This window comes from Equus quagga, chromosome 5 (assembly GCF_021613505.1).
Source record: "Equus quagga isolate Etosha38 chromosome 5, UCLA_HA_Equagga_1.0, whole genome shotgun sequence".
NCBI lineage: Eukaryota > Metazoa > Chordata > Mammalia > Perissodactyla > Equidae > Equus > Equus quagga.
Window position 1 is genome coordinate 115,453,977 of NC_060271.1, and position 19,675 is coordinate 115,473,651.

General features: G+C 37.3%; 1 protein-coding gene across 8 annotated transcripts in view; it reads right to left on the bottom strand.

Moving 5' to 3' along the window:
* The window catches only part of CLIP4 (CAP-Gly domain containing linker protein family member 4), a 73,404-nt gene that overhangs the window by 30,939 nt on the left and 22,790 nt on the right, over nt 1-19,675 (bottom strand). For 7 of the 8 annotated variants that reach the window (XM_046661110.1, XM_046661112.1, XM_046661109.1 and 4 more), the window contains exons 3-8: nt 14,329-14,468; nt 13,449-13,542; nt 12,178-12,339; nt 10,318-10,436; nt 6,922-7,158; nt 2,916-3,051 (exon numbers count right to left, since the gene is read on the bottom strand). In XM_046661110.1, coding sequence (XP_046517066.1) covers nt 2,916-3,051; nt 6,922-7,158; nt 10,318-10,436; nt 12,178-12,339; nt 13,449-13,542; nt 14,329-14,468 — 888 coding nt within the window. The remainder of the gene's footprint in view (nt 1-2,915; nt 3,052-6,921; nt 7,159-10,317; nt 10,437-12,177; nt 12,340-13,448; nt 13,543-14,328; nt 14,469-19,675) is intronic. The other variant, XM_046661114.1, reaches the window with a different exon arrangement.

A 19,675-nucleotide genomic window follows, 5' to 3' on the forward strand; every position in this document is an offset into this window, starting at 1 on the left:
GGTGCTAAAAGGACATGGAGGAAACTTATATGCATATTACCAAGTGAAAGAGGCCAACTTAGTAATGAAACTTAGTAGTGAAAAGGCTACAGACACACTGTAGGATTCCAATGATACGACATTCTGGAAAAGGCAAAACTATGGAGACAGTTACAAGATCAGTGGTTGCCAGGGATTGAGGGGGGAAAGGAAGGATGAATAGGCAAAGCATGAAGGATTTTTAGGGCAGTAAAAATATCCTGTACAATACTATAATGATGGATACATCTCATTACACGTTTGTCTAAACCCACAGAATGTACAACACGAAGAGTGAACCCTACGGTAAACTATGAACTTTGAGTAACTATGATGTGTCAGTGTAGGTTCATCAATTGTAAAAAATGTACCTTCTGGTGAAGGGATGTTGACAACATGGAAGGCTATGCACGTGTGGGAGCAGCGGGTATATGGGAAACCTCTGTACCTTCCTCTCAATTTTGCTGTGGACCCAAAACTATCCTGAAAAAAAGTCTTAAAAAATTACAAAATTTCTACAATTTTAAAAAATCTAATATATGCTAGAATTAAAGATCAATGGAGCAAAACAATCCTGAAACAGACTAGCATTTATAAGAATTTAATTTATAATAAAGGAAATACAACAAGCCAAAGGGAAAATGATAGATTTAGAAAGAGAGAGGGAAAAAACCATTGCTGAGAAGACATAAATCTTTGGCTTCTGCTTAGTCAGGGGATGTCCACCTCTCCTGCCCCCTCCAGCCTCAAGCAGTTTAGCAATGCCCGGGCTCAGAACCGAGCTGGCTCAGCAGGAACGCGAAGCCCATTTTCACATCATCCACCACATGATGCTTGCCCCCAACTTGCCTTTAAGTATATACGGGGGACAGGGACAAGGTTCTTGGGTATCCAGCTTTATCCCAATCAGGAATGCCTCTCCTTAGGATGATGAGATTTGGGGAGGCCACATGCATTCTGTTACAATCTAAGCATTTCTCACAAATCTGATTTACAGCTGCCTTGTATGTTGCTAACGGTTTTTGATCTTGCCTTTAGTCTGCTTGACAGCTGCCAAAATTAGCTAATAGAGGAAAATTAAAATTAAATTCTTAATCTCTCACAACCAACCAAATAAATTCCAAGTGGATTAAGTAATGTAGTATAAAAAATTGAAAGATTCAAAAAAATAAAATACATAACATAACTGATCCTTAAATTAGGAAGAATTCTCTTTCTAAGCATAAAAGCAATGTAGGAAATTATAAATGAAAAGTCTTTTTTTTTTTTTTTTTTTTTAAAGATTTTATTTTTCTCCTTTTTCTCCCCAAAGCCCCCCGGTACATAGTTGTATATTTCGTTGTGGGTCCTTCTAGTTGTGGCATGTGGGACGCTGCCTCAGCGTGGTCTGATGAGCAGTGCCATGTCCGCGCCCAGGATTCGAACCAACGAAACACTGGGCCGCCTGCAGCGGAGCGCGCGAACTTAACCACTCGGCCACGGGGCCAGCCCCTAAATGAAAAGTCTTTTAACTACATAAACCTATATGTCCAAAACATTGTAAATGAAGTTCAAAGGCAAATGACAAACTGGGCAAAATATTTGCAATAAATATAAAGCTTCACATCTTAAATACATATTGGTATTTTTTGAAACTCTTATCAGTTTTTTAAAAACCACTAATATCCCACCTTTTTAATGGATAAATAATATGAACAACTATTTCTTGGCAATTGCCAAGAGAACACAGAGTCCATCTACTACAACAAAACATTTTAAATGTTTCATTTCACCACAAAGAAATTTGAATTCAAACATAGAAATTTTCACCCATCAAACTAGAAAAATTAAAGGAAATGAAGCCATTAAAAATCATATTTTTCAAACAATATTTAAAGATTTGGTGAAATTACAATAGGATGTCAAGTAAAAATGCAAAATATATAACGATATATATAATCCAAATTTTGTGAAAAAATTTAAACAGAAAGAATATACAGGTGATTTTATTTTCTTCTTTTTTATGCTTTCAAATCTTATACAATGAGTATTTTTTATAAACAAAAAAAATCTTTAATAACAGACCAACTCCCTCTTAAGGGTATGATAAAAGGAAACTGGTAATTTTGACAAATTTATCAGAGCTAGCAAATAGCTAATATTTTTTGAGTGCTTACAGGGAACCATGCACTATTCTAGGTGCTTTATGTATTTATCAACACATTTATAGTCCTCATATAAATTCCTGAGGTATTGTTATCCCCACTGTATCAAAGACAAACCAAGGCAAAGAAGAGAAAGGTCAAATAGCTGGTAGGTAGGGCAGCTGATTCACACCTGAGCAGTCCAAGTCCACAGTGCACACTCCTCAGCATTGTACCCCACTGCCTCCCTGTCAAGCTAGAAGATGAAATACCGTGCAACCCAGGGAAAATATTCACAACATAGTAAGTGACAAAAGCAAATTGAAATCAATGTGTCAGTGTGTGTGTGTGTGTGTGTGTGTGTGTGTCCATCCGTAAGAGACACAGAGAGAGAACATGAATTTAATTAAACAAACCTTTGTCAGAAAGAGAAAGAAGCATCCCAACTGAGGAGTACAGTAATGAAGTTGGCCTCACTTGCTTTTCCAATTTTTCAAGTTTTTCACCCTCCAGAGCTCTGTAGCACCTTGATAATAAAATCCCCCCCTCAGTTATGATCCCACCATGAGGAGGATTTAGGGAGGTCTACAGAGCAGGGTGTACTCCTAGCGAGACACCTCCTCCCAATCACTCTACTGCTTACAGTAAAAAAAGGGTAGCCCCTTCATTTAGCACGTAAGTAACCAGGGGGAAAGTTCTATTTAAAAACAAGGAAAGTGTAAAATTTGATTATTTTAAATTAATTCCCATTAAGTTAGATAGTATCTACCTTACCATATTTGGGAGCACATTTAAAGTACTGGACTTTTCCAACACTTCCATTGTTTTTTCCTTCTGGTTCATCCAACTCAATGCCAGCCCACTGCCCACTTGCAAATTCAGTTGTTCCACAAAATCTTAATGTTCCAACCTAAAAAAAAATATAAATCAGAATACTTTTGAGTATTACTAGTAATTCTAAGCATGCTACTCTTGAAACTTTACCATGGAAGTTTTTAAAAACCATTCTCTCAAAGTAGACATCAGAACAACGAATATTAATGACATTAAATATAAAGAGACATTAAATAATGATAAAAAAGAGTCAGTTCACCAAGAAGACATAAGAATCCTAAATCTGTACACACCTAACAACTGAGCTTCAAGTAGAACAGGAACTGATAAAACTGAAAAGAGAAATAGACAAAACCACAATTACAGGTGGAGACTTCAACACAACTCTCTGTAATCAATAGGCCAAGGAGGCAAAAAATAGTAAGGGTACAGAAAAACTGAAAGCTGACACTAGCTGTAAGCCAACTTGACCTAAGTGACATTTGTAAAACACTCCACCCAAAACGGCAGAATACAAATGCAAAAGAATAGAAATCATACAAAATAGTTCTCAGACCATAATGCAATTAAACCGAAATTCACTAACAGAAAGATATATGGAAAAACTCCAAATATTTGGAAATTAAACAACATATTCCTAAATAACCCATGGTGAAAGAGAAAAGCATAAGGGAAATAAGAAAATATTTTGAATTGAATGAAAATGATAACACAATATATCAAAATTTGTGAGGTGCTGCAAAAGCAGTGCTTAGATATTTATAGCACTAAAATGCTTACATTAAAAAAGGTCTCAAATCAACGATACAAACTTCCACCTTAATAACTAGAAAGTGAAGACTCAAATTTGGCAAGCAAAAGGAAGGAAGTAATAAAGATAAGAAATTAAGAACAGAAAAACAACAGAGCAAATCAACGAAACCAAAAGTTGGTTCTTTGGAAAGATAAATAAAACAAACTTGTAGCTGGAGGTCAAAGAAAAAAAAAGATACAAATTACAAACATCACGAATGAAAGAGAGACATCATTAAATTCTGTCAATCACATAAAGAATAGTAAGAAAATACTATGAATAACTCTAAGCCTATAAATGTAACAAATGACATGAAATGTTCCAATTCCTGGAAAGGCAAAAATTGTCAAAGCTCACACCTGAATTTGTAGCGAAAAATCTTCAAAAAAGAAAACCTGCAGACCCAGATGGCCTCCCTCGTGAATTTCACCAAAGAATTTAAGGAAAAAATACTATCAGTTCTATACAAACTCTTCTAGAATATGAAAGTGGAGGGACCAATTACCAACTCATTTTATGAAGCCAGCATTACCTTGACACCAAAACCAGACAAAGATATTACAAGAAAAGAAAACTGTAGACCAATATCCCAAATGTACACAGACACAAGAATCCTCAACCAAATGATAGCAAATCAAATCCAGTGATACACAGAAAGGATAAAACATCATAACCAAGTGAGGTTTACCATGAGAATGCAAAGCTAGGTCAACATTTGAGAATTAGTCAACAAAGTTCATCATATCCACAGACTAAAGGGCAAGGAGGACCTTGTTCTCTGGACATATGCAGAAAAACCCTGAGCAAATTTCAACATCCTTTCATGATAATAATAATTTTTAAAAAAACCTCTCAGCAAACTAAGAATAGATGGAAACTTCCTCAACTTAATAAAAGACCTCTATACAAAACCTACAGCTAACAATTAACACACTAAATGATGAAAGACAGTGCTTTTCCCTTACGACTGGGAACAGGGCAAGGATGTTGGCTCTTTCCATTGCTATCCATCAATATACTGAAAGTCCCAGGCAATGAAATAAGGAAAGAAAAATAAATAAAAGATATACAGATTAGAAAGAATTAAAACTGTCACTATTCGCGGACAACATGATTGTTCACATAGGATATCTCAAAGAAACCACACAAAAAAAGCCCAATAGAACTAATAAATATAGCAAGGTTAAAGGATACAGGTCAATATACAAATATCAATTTTATTTCTCTATTCTAGCAATGAACAACTGGAAAATGAAATTTCAAACACACCACCATTTACAATAGCACCAAAGATCATGAAAAACTTAGGCACGAATCTAACAAAGTTTGTGCAACATCTACATGCTTAAAACAACAAACCTCTAATGAAATAAATCAAAGACCTATTAAATAGAGAGAGATGTTATGTTTGTAATTGAAAGGCTCAATATTTTAAGATGTCAATTTTCCTCAACTCATCTATGTTTAAAACAACTCTATTTAAAATCCCAGCAGGATTTTTTAATAAAAATCTATCAGCCGATTCTAAAATGTACATGGTAAAGCAAAGGAACTAAAAAAAAGAGAAAAGAAAAAAAGTTGAAGGCCTGAAACATCTGATTGCAAGACTTACTACAAAGCTACAGCAATCTCGACAGGACAGTATTGAAGAAAGGGTAACCATGAGATCAACAGAGCAGAAGAGAATCCAGAAACATACCCACACATGTATGGTCAACCAACCAAGGTGAGAGGGCAATTCAAGAGAGAGCGAGAGAGAAACAAACTCTATCTATACCTAGTACACTATATAAAATGTAACTCAAAATTAGATATAAAGCTAAATGTAAAACCTAAAACTATAAACTTATAGAAGAAAACATAGAAAATTTCTTAGATATACTAAACATATAATTCGTAAAAGAAAAAGGTGATAAAATGGACCTCATCAAAATTTAAAACTTCTGCTCTTTGACAGACACTCCCAAGACAATGAAAAGATGAGCAACAGACTGAGAGAAGCATAAATGTAACGAGCCTGGCCAGGAGACCGTCACGTTAAACCCAGCTGACTGGTACATGCATATTCATCCTGTGCCGCTGCTTTTATATAGCTCAAAATTATCCCAAATAAAAAGTAAAATGAAGCAACAGAATAACTCTTCTAAAAGTCCATTCTCAGACACAGGGTAGGAATACCAAAGAAGCTGAATATTAATCCTAAATAAAAAAACAAAAATGCTATGCATTCCTGACTTCTTGATATTTTAGCTCCACAGTTAGGACAACGAAAAACTAACAAAAGTCCTATGAATGTATGCTTTTGGAAGTTGGTAAATGTCATTCTCAACGTAATAGTTTGTAGCTTACTTCCCTTTTAAAAGTAATTTTCTCAGTAAATCAAACTGCTGGATTTCAGTGTTTTCTGAGAAACCTGCATCACCTTTCCCACAAGCCCACCCAAATATTTAGATTTAACTATGTTAGGAAACTGAATACCCAAGCAGGAATTCTCTGTTCCATTCTCCACAGTGAGCCCCCTATTAACCCCAAAATTAAAAAAAAAGAGAGAGAGAGAGAGAGAGAAACACCCCTCCCATATGAGGTATTAAAAGAGGGAGAAAGCAACAAGTGAGCGCCATAGGACACCGAGGCTTTGAAGGAAAAGAGGTGTCTGTGGGGAGCCCTCTTCTCCACATCCGTTTTTATTATCAGGTTAAAATAAGACCTAAGATTTCTCTATTTGTGGGATCTCAAAGCCAAACGCCCCTGAATGGCGAGTCTCTTCTTTGCTCCATTTATTTCTGTGAGGTGGTAGCAATGGGAGAAACACCATGAGGATGGCAGGGCGGCTGCAAGGAAAAGCCTCCAGGCCAGACGATTTCTCAGCTCACCCGCTAAATGCACCCAACAGCTCTCCCTGTTCTTTTCCCATTCCAATAAAGATGTCTTCGTCTTCGTTATTAAGTTCAAATAGTTTACATTCTTAAATCATACTTTAAAGTAAATGTGCAGCTAAGTTTCACATTTTCTATTGAGTATCTTTCTACATATGTATTGAATTTTTTTAAAAAGAACTCAAAACTCTGCCCACACTGCTTGCACCCTTGGCGCACAGGCCGCGGACATAACGACCTGGGACAGAGCTTTAGAGACTGTAGTTACTTACGATACCTTCTGTCCTGCAATAACAACACGATCCCCCAACTTCAGGCCAAGGGACGTAAGCATTGTCTTGCTGGTAACACGATCATAATTTGGCAGTGCGGGCTTCGAGACATCACACGGCAGAGGCACCGCATCCAACAGCATCTGCTTGATTTCTTTAGCGGTTGCTGCGGCATCGGCCATTTCTAACGGCATTTCGACTGGGTCTGGGACAACATCAGCAGGGACCTGTCCTTTGTCATTCTGCAAACAAAGAGAAGAGGAAAACTGCAATGCACACCTACTTAGAGCTCCACACAGTCATGCAAAGTTGTTCTTGGATGTTTTAAATGTAAAAAGTTACGTTCATTCACCACTTCTTTATTCAAACACATTTAACATCTGCTATACGCCAGAGACCATTCTCAGTGCTAAAGGTACCACAGGGAAGAAAACAAAAGCCCTGCCCTCGAAGAGCACACATTCTGGCGGGAGAGACAGACTACAAAGACTCAAACAAGTAAAATATATGGTATATTAATGGGAAAAAGTGAAGAGAGAAAAAACAACCCAGGGAAAGGGAATAGGGGACCCTTGGACAGAGGTGGCTGTTCATGCAGTGGGTCAGGGGAGGCCTCACTGCTAAAATGCATTGACAAAGAGGCCTGAAGGAGATGAGGGGGTACCACGCAGGTTAGCTGGTAGGGAAATGCATGCCACACCTGGAAAAGAGCAAGTGCTAAGGCCGCCATGAGGCACAGCATGCCTGGCTGCACAGGTTTAGAGAAGGCAAGTGAGAGACAGAAGTCACAGGACTGACTGGCTCCCCCGCTCCAGATCTGAGCCCCTCTCCACCAGCCCACAGCCGCCACCTCAGCTCTGTGACCTCGACCCATCCTGCCCACTCACGGAGTGACTCAGATTTCAGGAACAGAAACTAGAGTTTTGATACTTCTAAAATTTGGGCTATAATTAAGAAAACAGCCCTGTTCTCACTAGAAAGGAGAGGCTGTATCCTCAGATTTATCCTGCAACAAGATAAAACGGTCAGTTGTATGCCCGCTCACATTTGCATGGTGTTTATTAATCAAAACCCTATCATATAAATTATCTCATTTGGTTCTCACATCAAGAAAAAGCTTGTGAATAAAACAGCTAAAAATCCTTGTCCATTAAGAATTTATATTGCAGTAGGAGAGACAATCACCAACTAAACAAGTAAAATATTACTAACATTTCCAGTTTGCCAATTAGGAAAATTAGGCATTAGAGATTAATGACTCGCTCAAAGCCATTTACACGATGACTGGCAGAGATGACATTATAGTCCATATCTAGGACCCTCCAGACTCCCAGCCTTTCTCCTCCACGCTATCCTCCCCTCAAACAACTTATCTTTCCTCTACGTTCCCTAACCAAAAAACTCAGATTTCATGAGGAAGTTTCTAGATTATAATCTCTTTAATATAATAAATCAAGATTCTTTTGGCTGAGAAACTATTCTCCCTTTTCTTCTCGCAATAATTATCTTCAAATGATCCATATGGTTAAAAGAATGGGGCTGTTAGAACACACTTAGTTTGCAAGTACGTACCTCACATTTTTTGTTTTAAAATCCAAATTGGTTTGGCCCTAAGTCCAAATACAGTAGGAAGACATGTTATCAAATTTCTGAGATGATGGTGAACTATTTTAATCCCAGATTTCAAAGAAAAAATACAAAACATAAGGAAGATATGTACAACACTAATATGTACTATGGATAAAAGGAGAGAGAGGGAAAAATTGTTTTAAAAAAATCTGTACTGATAAATTGTAAGCAGTATTTACAATAAATATTTTACTTCAGATTTTAAGTCCTCACTTTTCTAGAATAAGTCACACACTTCTGTCAATTCCTATAAAATTTAGCAACTAAAACTTTTGTTAAAAAAAACACTAAATAATAAAAAAATAACGATGATATGCTAACATAAGAAGGCTTGTTCATGATTAATTATAGAATTCTATTTTCTTCTAAAATAGTGGTTATCAGAGTAGTATCCATGGGCTACTGCTGACCACATGTGACCACTTTTTTTTTTTTTAAGTATTAACATTCAAAATATGGTAATCTATAATTAATTGTTTATGGCCTGAATTGGTAATTTACCTCAATGATGTACCTTACTACACCTTACTATATTCAAAATATTCTCTCCACCAATGGGGCTGTGTCAACGGTTGTACTAGCAAAAGCAGACACATACCACCTTCACATAGCAGCCAAACTAAATTATCATCTCCTGGCCCTTGTGCAGGCTACTCTCTCCACCTAAACTGCTTTTCTCACCTCCCTCCTCTGTCTGGTCAATTCTTAACTATGTTTAAGCACTCAATGTCACTTGTGCCAGGAAGCCTTCCTAAGGCTAGAACAGACGCCCCTCCTATGTGACCCCATGGTGCTCTGTGTAGACACCGCCTGACCCCGTATTGTAACACACCGAACTTAACACACTACAGTAAAACTGACGGCTTACTTGTCCATCATCCCCTGCAGATTAGTCTCCTCGAGGACAACTTTCATCTTATTTATTGCTGTATTCTCCCAGTGCCCAATAAACAATAGGGTATGAAGGAAGGAGAGAAGGAAGGAGGAAGGGTGAGGTTAACTAACTAATTGATGGGGTTAAACAGAAAGAAAAGTGGCAAACAAGTAGGGAGGAGAGGGGAAACAAGAAGGCGGGGAGACGAGAGGAAAACGGGCAGGAAGACTGCCCATTCGGCCCCTTCACGGGAAGGCAGAGACCCAGCTAATAACCCTGCCAGAGCCAGTCACTGTCATTAACACAAGGGAAAAGAACACTGGAAGCCGCTTCTGTGAAGACAATAAAACACCAAAGGATTTAAAGATTATGAAATTCCACCCTGAGTGTTAACTTTGTTAATCAGTGACATTAACATGAAAAAATAAATGTTTCCTTTAATTTGATTTTTAAAGGTTTACTCCATTCTTAAATATGCAATTTTTTAAATTGCCTGGAATAAAATTTCTTTCCAAAAGAATTTAAAATATCATTTAATACAGAAATACAACTTTAATAGATGCATTTTTATTTAACAGCTAACTTTTTATAAATATATCAAAAGCCCAAATGAAAGATGCTTAAACTCAAAGATGATGACACTTTAAGGAGCTTTTTACTTTGCTGAATGAAATGAGTTTTGTAGAGCTTAACAAAATAAGGAGACTGAAAGTCACTGCTATGCTTTAAATTTATTTGAGATAAAGTTTATCATCATTACCTTTTATACAGGGCACAAAATCATAAATTCTTTGCTCATATAAGAGTTCCACAGCAACATCCAAATTCTCTTTACTGGGAGATAATGTTAGACATTTTAATTCTTTCAATATTTTTCACTTTTAATTTAACCACTTACCCTAAACGCAGGATTTGCTCCAAGCTCCAATAAGCATTTCACAGTACCTGCGCACAAGTTATATGCGGCAATATGCAGAGCTGTTCCAAAATTAAAGTCACTGCAAGTGGCATCCACATCTGCAATTAAACATCACAAGCGTATTAACTAAAACTTTAAATTTAGCTCTTATAATGTAAAAGGAGACAGGCTGAGTTTTTGAGGGGGAGTTGGCAGAGGAGATTTCTTAGCCATTTATGAGATTTAAACCAACCCACCAGATGCACCATTTCACAATGGAATAAAATCTTCATATTACAATCCGGTTAACCAATTATATTCTTAGTACAATGAAATTTCATTATAAAATGGACTGATGTTATCATGGGTTTTCCAACCATCACAAACTAAACTATACTTAAAAGCAATTAAAGGCAAATAACTACATTAGCAAAAGTAAGTATCAATACAATCTCCTGTTAAACCTCTTGTATATTTGCCATGACAACTACAGTGAGGTAGTAGGGTTTAGGTCAGGGACCAGCAAACTATGGCCCACAGGCCAAATCAAACTCACCATCTGTTTTGGTAAATAAAGTTTTATTGGAACACAGCCACATGCATTCATTTACATATTCTCTATGGCTACTTTCATGCCACAACTGCAGAAGCAAGTAGTTGCAACACAGACCATAAAAAGCCTAAAATATTTACTATCTAGCCCTTTACCGAAAAAGGGATAGGTAAAACAAAGGAGAATTTTCAAACTAGGAATACGTTAAAGACTAACTAAACACATAAATGCTTACATATGTACTCATTCATAACACTTTATTGAACAAATGAATTGGGACTTCACAGTAAGAAAAGGAATCTTGCGACTCTGAGGACATTTTAATAACTTCCCATAAATCATCATGATGCTATACTTAGACAGAGGAAATCCTCCAGACTTGGAGATCCCATTTAGAATGTTTTCTACAACAAGGGTTCCATAGACCTCTGGGTTCTGCTAATCCCACCTTAATCTAAACCACACCACTCCACATGCCCTACCCACAACTGCAAACAACCAAGACACGCTCAGGACAAACTCTCCTGAGTTATTAAAGACACTGAACTGTCAACAGAGGCTTTCTTCCTAATGTCAATCAAAAAGTGAAAAGGTAAAAGTTAAAGAGCAAATGGACAAGTAAACAAAGGAAAGGTTAGAAACAAACATTCTGGGGAATTTACCCATTGAGTCTTCCACAAATGGAGAAAACACTGCATGCTGCCTTTAACTTAAAGCGATACTACTGCACTTGCTCTCATATTTTTCTCCAAAGAAAACTGACCCACTGAGAAGACCAGAGAGAAGGTCAAAATGCCAGGGCTGTAATTTAGACATTATGATGTTCAATTTTAGGATATCACCATCAAGAGAGGAAGAGAAAAAAATAACCCCCAAATTTTATCCTCTAATGGAATCACAGAATTTCAGAACTGGATGCCACCTAAATACATATTCTTTATGATTTCAATGCTTAGCTCTGAAGGCTTTACTGCTCTATTTCTGGCTACTCAAATAAGAAAAAAGAATTATAAAGCACAAAGATTCAATTACACTTTATAAAATCCAGGTTATACTGGGGACTTTGGAGAGATATAAAAACCCAGAGAACATGTTTTTATTTCGTTATTCGTTGTAAAGCCTTTTTGTGAAAGGATAGTAATTAATCTTCAATAAAGAAATTTTAAACTATTTCTGGAAAAAGAAATTGAAAGGAGGTCATGTGGAACAAGATGGATTAGAAGGGAAAACCTCTTTGAATTATCATCTTTATGCCACTAATAAAATGTTCAATTAGTAACATCTATTGGTGATCTCATAGTACTTGCCTTTTGGTTTTGATGTCTTCAAAATCACTCTTATAAGCTCAGGGACATCAAAATAAGCAGCATAATGCAAAGCATTCATATTTGTCCAGCGACTCCGCAAACTAACATCTGCTCCCAGATCAATAAGTTGAGTTGCAAATTTTACAGCTGTATCAACATCACCTAAAGAAGGTTTTCTAAATTATTTTTCTTCAGTACAATTTTAAGTTCCAATGGATGGCTATCTGTGACCTCATTTAAAAAGCCAAAGCAAACAGCATACTGAATACACACTTACACCTCAAAAGTTTCACTTACAAGAAATTTATTCTAAGAAAATAATCATACTCAGGGATACGAATAAACACTTAACTGTAAAGACGTTCATCACAGCACTTTTTTATTATGAATAAAATTCTGAAACAACCTACAAGTACAATAACAAGAAACTGGTTAAATAAATTGTGAGACTTCCATAATGGAATACTATAGAGTCATTAAAAAGAATGCGCTAGACCAGCGCCACTCAAAGTGTGCTCCGTGGACCACTGCCAGCTCCAAGCTACAATTTGTCTGTAGTTTTGATAACTCATTTCTTTTTCTCTATATAATCATTTCTTCTGAATATCTCAATCAAACTGTAATTTTACACCTTTGAAAAACATTTTGGCTTATATTTTATATGTCTTTATTTCATTTTTATATTAAAATTCATTTTTATTTTACAAATGTATTAGTCCATGATACTGCAAAAAAAAAAAAAAAAGAGTCCTTCACCATCCATAGTTTAAGAAGCCTTATATCAGATTACTGAAACAGGGAGAGATGTTTACAATACACAGTCAAGTAAGAGAGGCAGGTTTACAAGCATAAAGCACAGGAGAATACCAATTTGGGAAAATATGAACACATGTTAAGTGAATAGGAGCAGACCTGAGACAAGCCTAAAGACCGGGGTCTGTGGGGATTGGGATGCCTGGATTGTCAAACCTTCCGTAAACTCTCAGGAAGATTATAGGGTGTTACCAGTTACTCTCACCTAGAGAGCACGCAAGCATGAAGCTTATTCCAGAAAAGCTGGGAGGTGCCAGGAGGCTATAAAGACCCCCTTGAGAAATGGAAGAAAAGGGAACAAGCTTTTTGCAAGGACCTAACTGAATCCTCGCCTATTCAGGGAATACTATTATCATCAGCTAGGTGTCCTCACAGGGCCTCTGGCTGGCATAAACATAGCTTTTACACAAGCACAAATACAAATGTTCTGAGCAATTAATAGTTTTACACATACTTACCAATTCCATGAGCTCCTGACTTGCAAGTATAATGTAAGAGAGTCATATCTGTCAACCCATCTCTGTCATTCACATTGCAACCTCTCTTAAGAATCTGTGGAAACCAAGGAAGACACGATTACAACCTGGCTCCTGAAGTCAACTGATTTCAAACCAATGCTGGGAACCACATTATTAATCAAGTTAACGCTTATCTGAATTAGTTCTCAACAAAATGTGTGGATAGAACTGGCTTCACTTGAGGATATATTTTAAATCTGAACCCAACAACAATAATGAAAACCGAACCTGTCACCAGACTGAAGGAAATTCTTAAGAATATTTCAAGATAATCCGGCACTACAAACATGTTTCTAACCTCTCAAGGAATAAGCAAAGTATTCTTTCTAATGGGTGCAATGGTATTCGAAAAAAAGTATAAGCTCTCTCCTCCTACGACATGACAACATGCTGGCCAGGGAGCCCAATTATTCTTTCATCCCTCCTTCAGAAAAATCAAATGTTTTTACAAATCATATTTAAGCCTAGATCTTTATCAGGCCACCCAGATAAAACCCGATGGTAATCAAATCCCCTCATGAAATGTACTTTTTAAACTTTACAAAATTAATTCATACAAAGAAAATAAACATGGAAAATGTCTGCTCCCACCAAGAGTCTATCATGTCACAGATGCAGCTGTTAGAAAGTGAGGAGCAGGGGGAACAAGGGAAAGAACGTACGGTCCTCACTCACGGCTTCAAGAAAAACCTAGAAATACAAATAAACATCAGGGTCTTTAAAAGCTTTCTCCTTTATCACCATTCATATTGGGGAAAAAGAAAATCTATACCATTAACAATGCTAACAATGCAAAACTTAAAATCTAAGAATTCCTTACCTCATTTCCAATAATGTCGATGTTCTGCTGGACCTGAGGAACCCATTGTCTTAAAATGGCAAATAATTCGGATACAGAAGTTTTGGGATCAAAGAGAATTTCCTGGCATGATGTATCATTAGGATCAAAGAAAGAAAACTCTGAAATTAAAAAGGTGAAAATTAAATTTATTCAAAGTTCCAAATGAATACATTGAAAATAACAGACAATATGACCAGGGCTCAAATGATACAAATATTTTTAGATGCTAATAAAAGTAGGTTTACTTTAAGTAATTCTCACAACCAAAGTCAGGATCACCAAAAAGTATGAGGCACTCCTGAACTGTTGTGAGAATGAGCTTTCCATTTATCATACCACATTTCATTATAGATGGAACAAAAATGTGAGTGTACAAACCCTAATCTCAAACACTCAACTTTCCAAGAACTATTTCTAAGGCACAGAAAATCTGTCAAATTTTACCAATATTTTCACCTCTCAAACAGAAATATGTCATAAACAGTAGATCCACATCTATAATTGAAACATACATATAAGGAAAGAAAAATGGCAAAATATCAACAGTGTACTAGAACAATGCGTAATTTAAAATATTCTTTTTATTTCTCTGCATTTTCCTAATCTTCTATAATAAACAGGCATTATTTTACCCCCTGAAGCAGCATGAGGGGAACAGCCATGCCAACCCATAAGGAAACGATATCTGACAATGCAGAAGTGAAACCTTGGGACAAAGTGACGGGGTTGTTTTGGAATATGCATCAGTAAAAACATGGAATACTGGGCTGACCCCATGGCCTAGTGGTTAAGTTCAGCACACTCCACTTCAGCAGCCTGGGTTCAGTTCCTGGCTGTGGACCTACACCACTTGTCAGCAGCTATGCTATGGCGGCAACCCACATACCAAATAGAGAAAGCCTGGCATACATGTTAGCTCAGGGCAAACATTCCTCAGCAAAACAAAACGAAACAAAAAACATGGAATACTAGAAAAAATTCAACATGATCCAAATATCTCCTAAAACCTCTTTCTTAAGGGGCTGGCCTGGTGGTATAGTGGTTAAGTTCGCAGACTCCACTTCAGTGGCCCAGGGTTTGCAGGTTCGGATCCTGGGTGTGGACCTACACACCACTCATCAAGCTATGCTGTGGTGGCATCCCACACACAAAACAGAGGAAGATTGGCACAGATGTTAGCTCAGTGACAGTCTTCCTCAAGCAAAAAGAGGAAGATTGGCTACAGATGTTACCTCAGGGCCAATCTTTCTCACCAAAAAAAAAAACTCACTTCCTTAAAATTCAGAGAAAAGTTAGATTGTCCTATGGTTAGAGAATGAAAGAAAATCAAATTCTACTACCTTGAACAATCCTTAAAAAGACAGGGAATCTAAAAAACTAGAGGCATCTGAAGAAGGGAAGCATTAGAAAGCCAACATTTGCCGAGTGCTTACCATTTACACCAAACACCTTACAAGTCCTCACAAACACCCTATCCGGCAATATTATTATTCTCCTCTTGCAGATGAGGAAACTAGAGCTCAGACTAAATAATACCTGCTCAAAGTGACACAGCTAGCAAGTGGCAAATGCGGGGCAGAGAACCAGGTCTCTCTTCCTGCCTCTACTATGCTGCCCCTAAGAGAACCTACGATTGAGCTCAGATCCTAACAGCACGCACGAGCAGCAGGGCTGGTGGTTTTTTTTAAATTTTCTTCGTTGTACTTTTATATGTTTTCCAAAATGATATCATGTACATATTATTCTTACTTTTAGAATCAGGATAACGAAAAGATAAAAGGAGAGGCACAAAACCAAGGACATGCAGAAAAGTGGACTAGGAGTCCACTAGAAGAGAATCAGAAAGACTAAAACTAGAAGGAGATACTATCCAAAATCTCAGACAGCAAAATGGTCCTCTGTGCTCAGAAAAGGATCGGTATCCAGCGTGGAAAAGCACCTTGCATAGTTTCTTCATAGATTTGGGTGTGTTTCTTATAAATTTCAGTTGACTGGATTTTTTTTTTTAGTCTAATTGATTCATCCATTCACTAAATATTTATGGATCAGTCACTTTACTAGGCATTGGGCATTTCCAGTAGAGAAATTTCTGAATATATACCTAAACAGACTCTTTTATATGCGTCCTAAGGAGACATGTACAAGAATGCTTATTCTAGCATTGATTATAATAGCAAAAGAAATCAGAAAACTGATTTATTCGTGGGAGGAGAGAGACAAAATTATTCTACAGTTCATCTGTGCCAGAGCTTCTCAAACATTAACATACATAGGAATCACCTAGGGATCTTGTCACAATATAGATTCTGATCTAGCAGGTCTCAGGTGGGGCCTGGGATTACACTTCTAACAAGTTCCCAGTGATGCCAATGCTACTAGACTAAGGAACACGCTTTGAGTAGCAAAGACCTAGAAAGTAAATGTAAGAGTTATAAATAAGCAAGAACACTTGAACCAAGAAGAATAATGTTTGGGAGTCAGGGGGGACTAGCCCAATAAATACTAAAGCGTATAACAATGCTTCAGTAATTATACACTGAGGTAATGGCAAACAGCAGTCACCTCATTTAAATATTAACGATAAAATGTTATGCTTATCAAGTGCTTAATAAGTGCCAGGCTGTTCTACGCACTTTACATATATTAACTTATTTAATCCTGATAACAACCATATGAGGTAGGTACTATATTATTCTCATTTTATCAAAGAAGAAACAAAGGGATAAAGAAAATACGTAATTTGTCCAAGATCACACAACTGGTAAGTGGTTCAGTCAGGATTAAAGCCAGACTGACCTATAATCTTAACCTCTATGCTATATCGCATATTAACAAATCTAACTACATCCAAATTTTAAGCTCCCATAGGGCAAAAAAAAAAATTAATCAAAAGAAAGTGAGGGGAGAGGATGTCCCACTTCAAGTCAAGATGGCATAATGGGGACCAAATTTGCCCCTCCATCTGAAACAACCAAACAGCCAAAGGAAACAGATGAAACAGTTTTCAAGACACTGGACATCAGACAATGAAAGACAGTGATCCCTCAGAGACAGGATACAAACAAGGTGAGTCTTAGAATTGCCCCAGGTTTCTGTCTTGAGAGTTTCCAGGCTCCAGCGCAGAGAAAGGGAAACCAAGAAAATACCTAGCAGACTCCCTGAGTTGAAGAGACAATGCTGAGAGCCAAGGAAATCAAGGCAGCTAGAGTTCACAGGGCAGAGTACCAGAGAGAGATGCACAGCAAGAGAACCACCGAGATCTGCGGAGGTTCCCACCTGAGCATTTAACGTATGCTTGTGAGGAGATACCTGAGGCAAGGGAAAGAACCATTCAAAAGGATTAGAGGGGTTAGTGCCCAGTGCTTATAAGGGCCGGGAACAGTGCCTGTTCCCACCAAAAGGGCTGGAAAAAAATTCACATGGCATTGGGTAGAGGAATAGTGAAGAATAATTAGCCCCAGAGGACCTCTGCTCCAGAACCACCTAACAAATCCTAAAAGCAAGACCTGAGAGGATCAAACCATTTCTAAGTAACTTAACTGCCTCCGAGGACAAAACTCAAGAACGTTCATAGGAATACAAAAATATCCAGCACCCAACAAGGTAAAACTCACAACGTCTGGCATCCAATCAAAGTCCTCCAGGCATGCAAAGAAAGCAGAAAATACAACCCATAATCATTGGAAAAATCAACTGAAACAGACGCAGAGTTGACAAAATATTATAATTAACAGAAAGGGACATTAAAACAGTGATTATACCTGTTTTCTAAATTTCCAAAAGGTTAAGTAAATACATGGACTATATATAAAAAATGCAAACCAAACTTTAGAGATAAAAACTACATCTGAGATGAAAATTACACTGGATAAGATCATCAGCTGATTAGACACTGCATAAGAAAAGATTAATGAACTTGAACACATAGCAATAGAAACTATCTGAAATGGAACACAGAAAGAAAAGAAATTTTTAAAATATGAAAAAAAAGGGGCCAGCCCAGTGGCACAGCAGTTAAGTTTGCACGTTCTGCTTCAGCAGCCCGGATTTTGCAGGTTCAGATCCTGGGTGTGGACCTACACACTACTTGTCAAGCCATGATGTGGCAGGTGTCCTACATATAAAGCAGAGGAAGATGGGCATGGATGTTAGCTCAGGGCCAGTCTTCCTCAGCAAAAAGGGGAGAACTAGCAGCAGATGTTAGCTCAGGGCTAATCTTCCTCAAAAATAAAATAAAATAAAATATGAAAAGCATCAGTGAGATGTGGGACAACTTGGAGTGGTCTAACATACATGTAACTAGAGTTTCTAAAAGGTGGCGGGGCAGAAAAAAAATACATGAAGAAATGATTACCCAAACTTGATGAAACCTGAAACCCACAGATCCAAGAAGCTTAACAGACCCTAAGCACAAGAACATAAAGAAAATTATACCAATGTACATCATAATAAAACTGCTCAAAACCAATGATAAAGAGAAAATCTTAAAAGCAGCCAAGGGGAAAAAAAGACATGTTACATACAGAGAAACAACAATGACAGCAGATTTCTTGTCAGAAACAATGCAAGATGGAAGAGAGCAGAGCAACATTAAGTACTGAAAGAAAAAACTATCAACCTAGAATTCTATACCCAGCAAATATATTTTTCAAAAAAGAAGGTAAAATAAAGATGTTTTCAAACACGTTAAGAGCTGAAAGCATTCCTCACCAGCAGACCTGCACCACAAGAAATGTTAAAGGAAGTCCTTTAGGCAGAAGGAAAATGGTCAAACGGAAACCTGGATCTACACAATGGAATGAAGAGCACTGTTTTGGTAACTACGTGGGTAAATAAGACTTTCTGTTATTATTTAAATCTCTTTAAGAGATAATTCACTGTTTAAGCAAAAATAATAACAATGTATTGTGGGGTTTATAGCACATGTAATGTGTGTTCTGTGTAAACTGGTTCCGATGGCATTCAAAGCAAAGGATTCCAAAAACCTTTAGTCTTCCAGGGAACCACCTTGAGAGTCAACGCTGAGCTGCATGTCTAAGCTCTGGTTTGTGTGGTTTGGTTTGTTTTTCTTTGTTTCTTGGTTTTAATCTCATTCTCACATTCAGTGGCTCCCATTCGCCAAGGCTTAAATGAGCCTGCATCATCTAGCCCTGTCGTCCTCTCCAACATCATCCCCTACCATTCTGCCCCTCAGTCACTTCGCTTCTCAGCCACAATCGCTATCTATCATCCTTAGGAATTAAGAAAGAAAAAAAAACAGTTTTTCCCCGAGTCTGTGTCTTCAACTTCCTATTCTGCCTGGAACGCCTGTCTCCAGGCTCGTCTC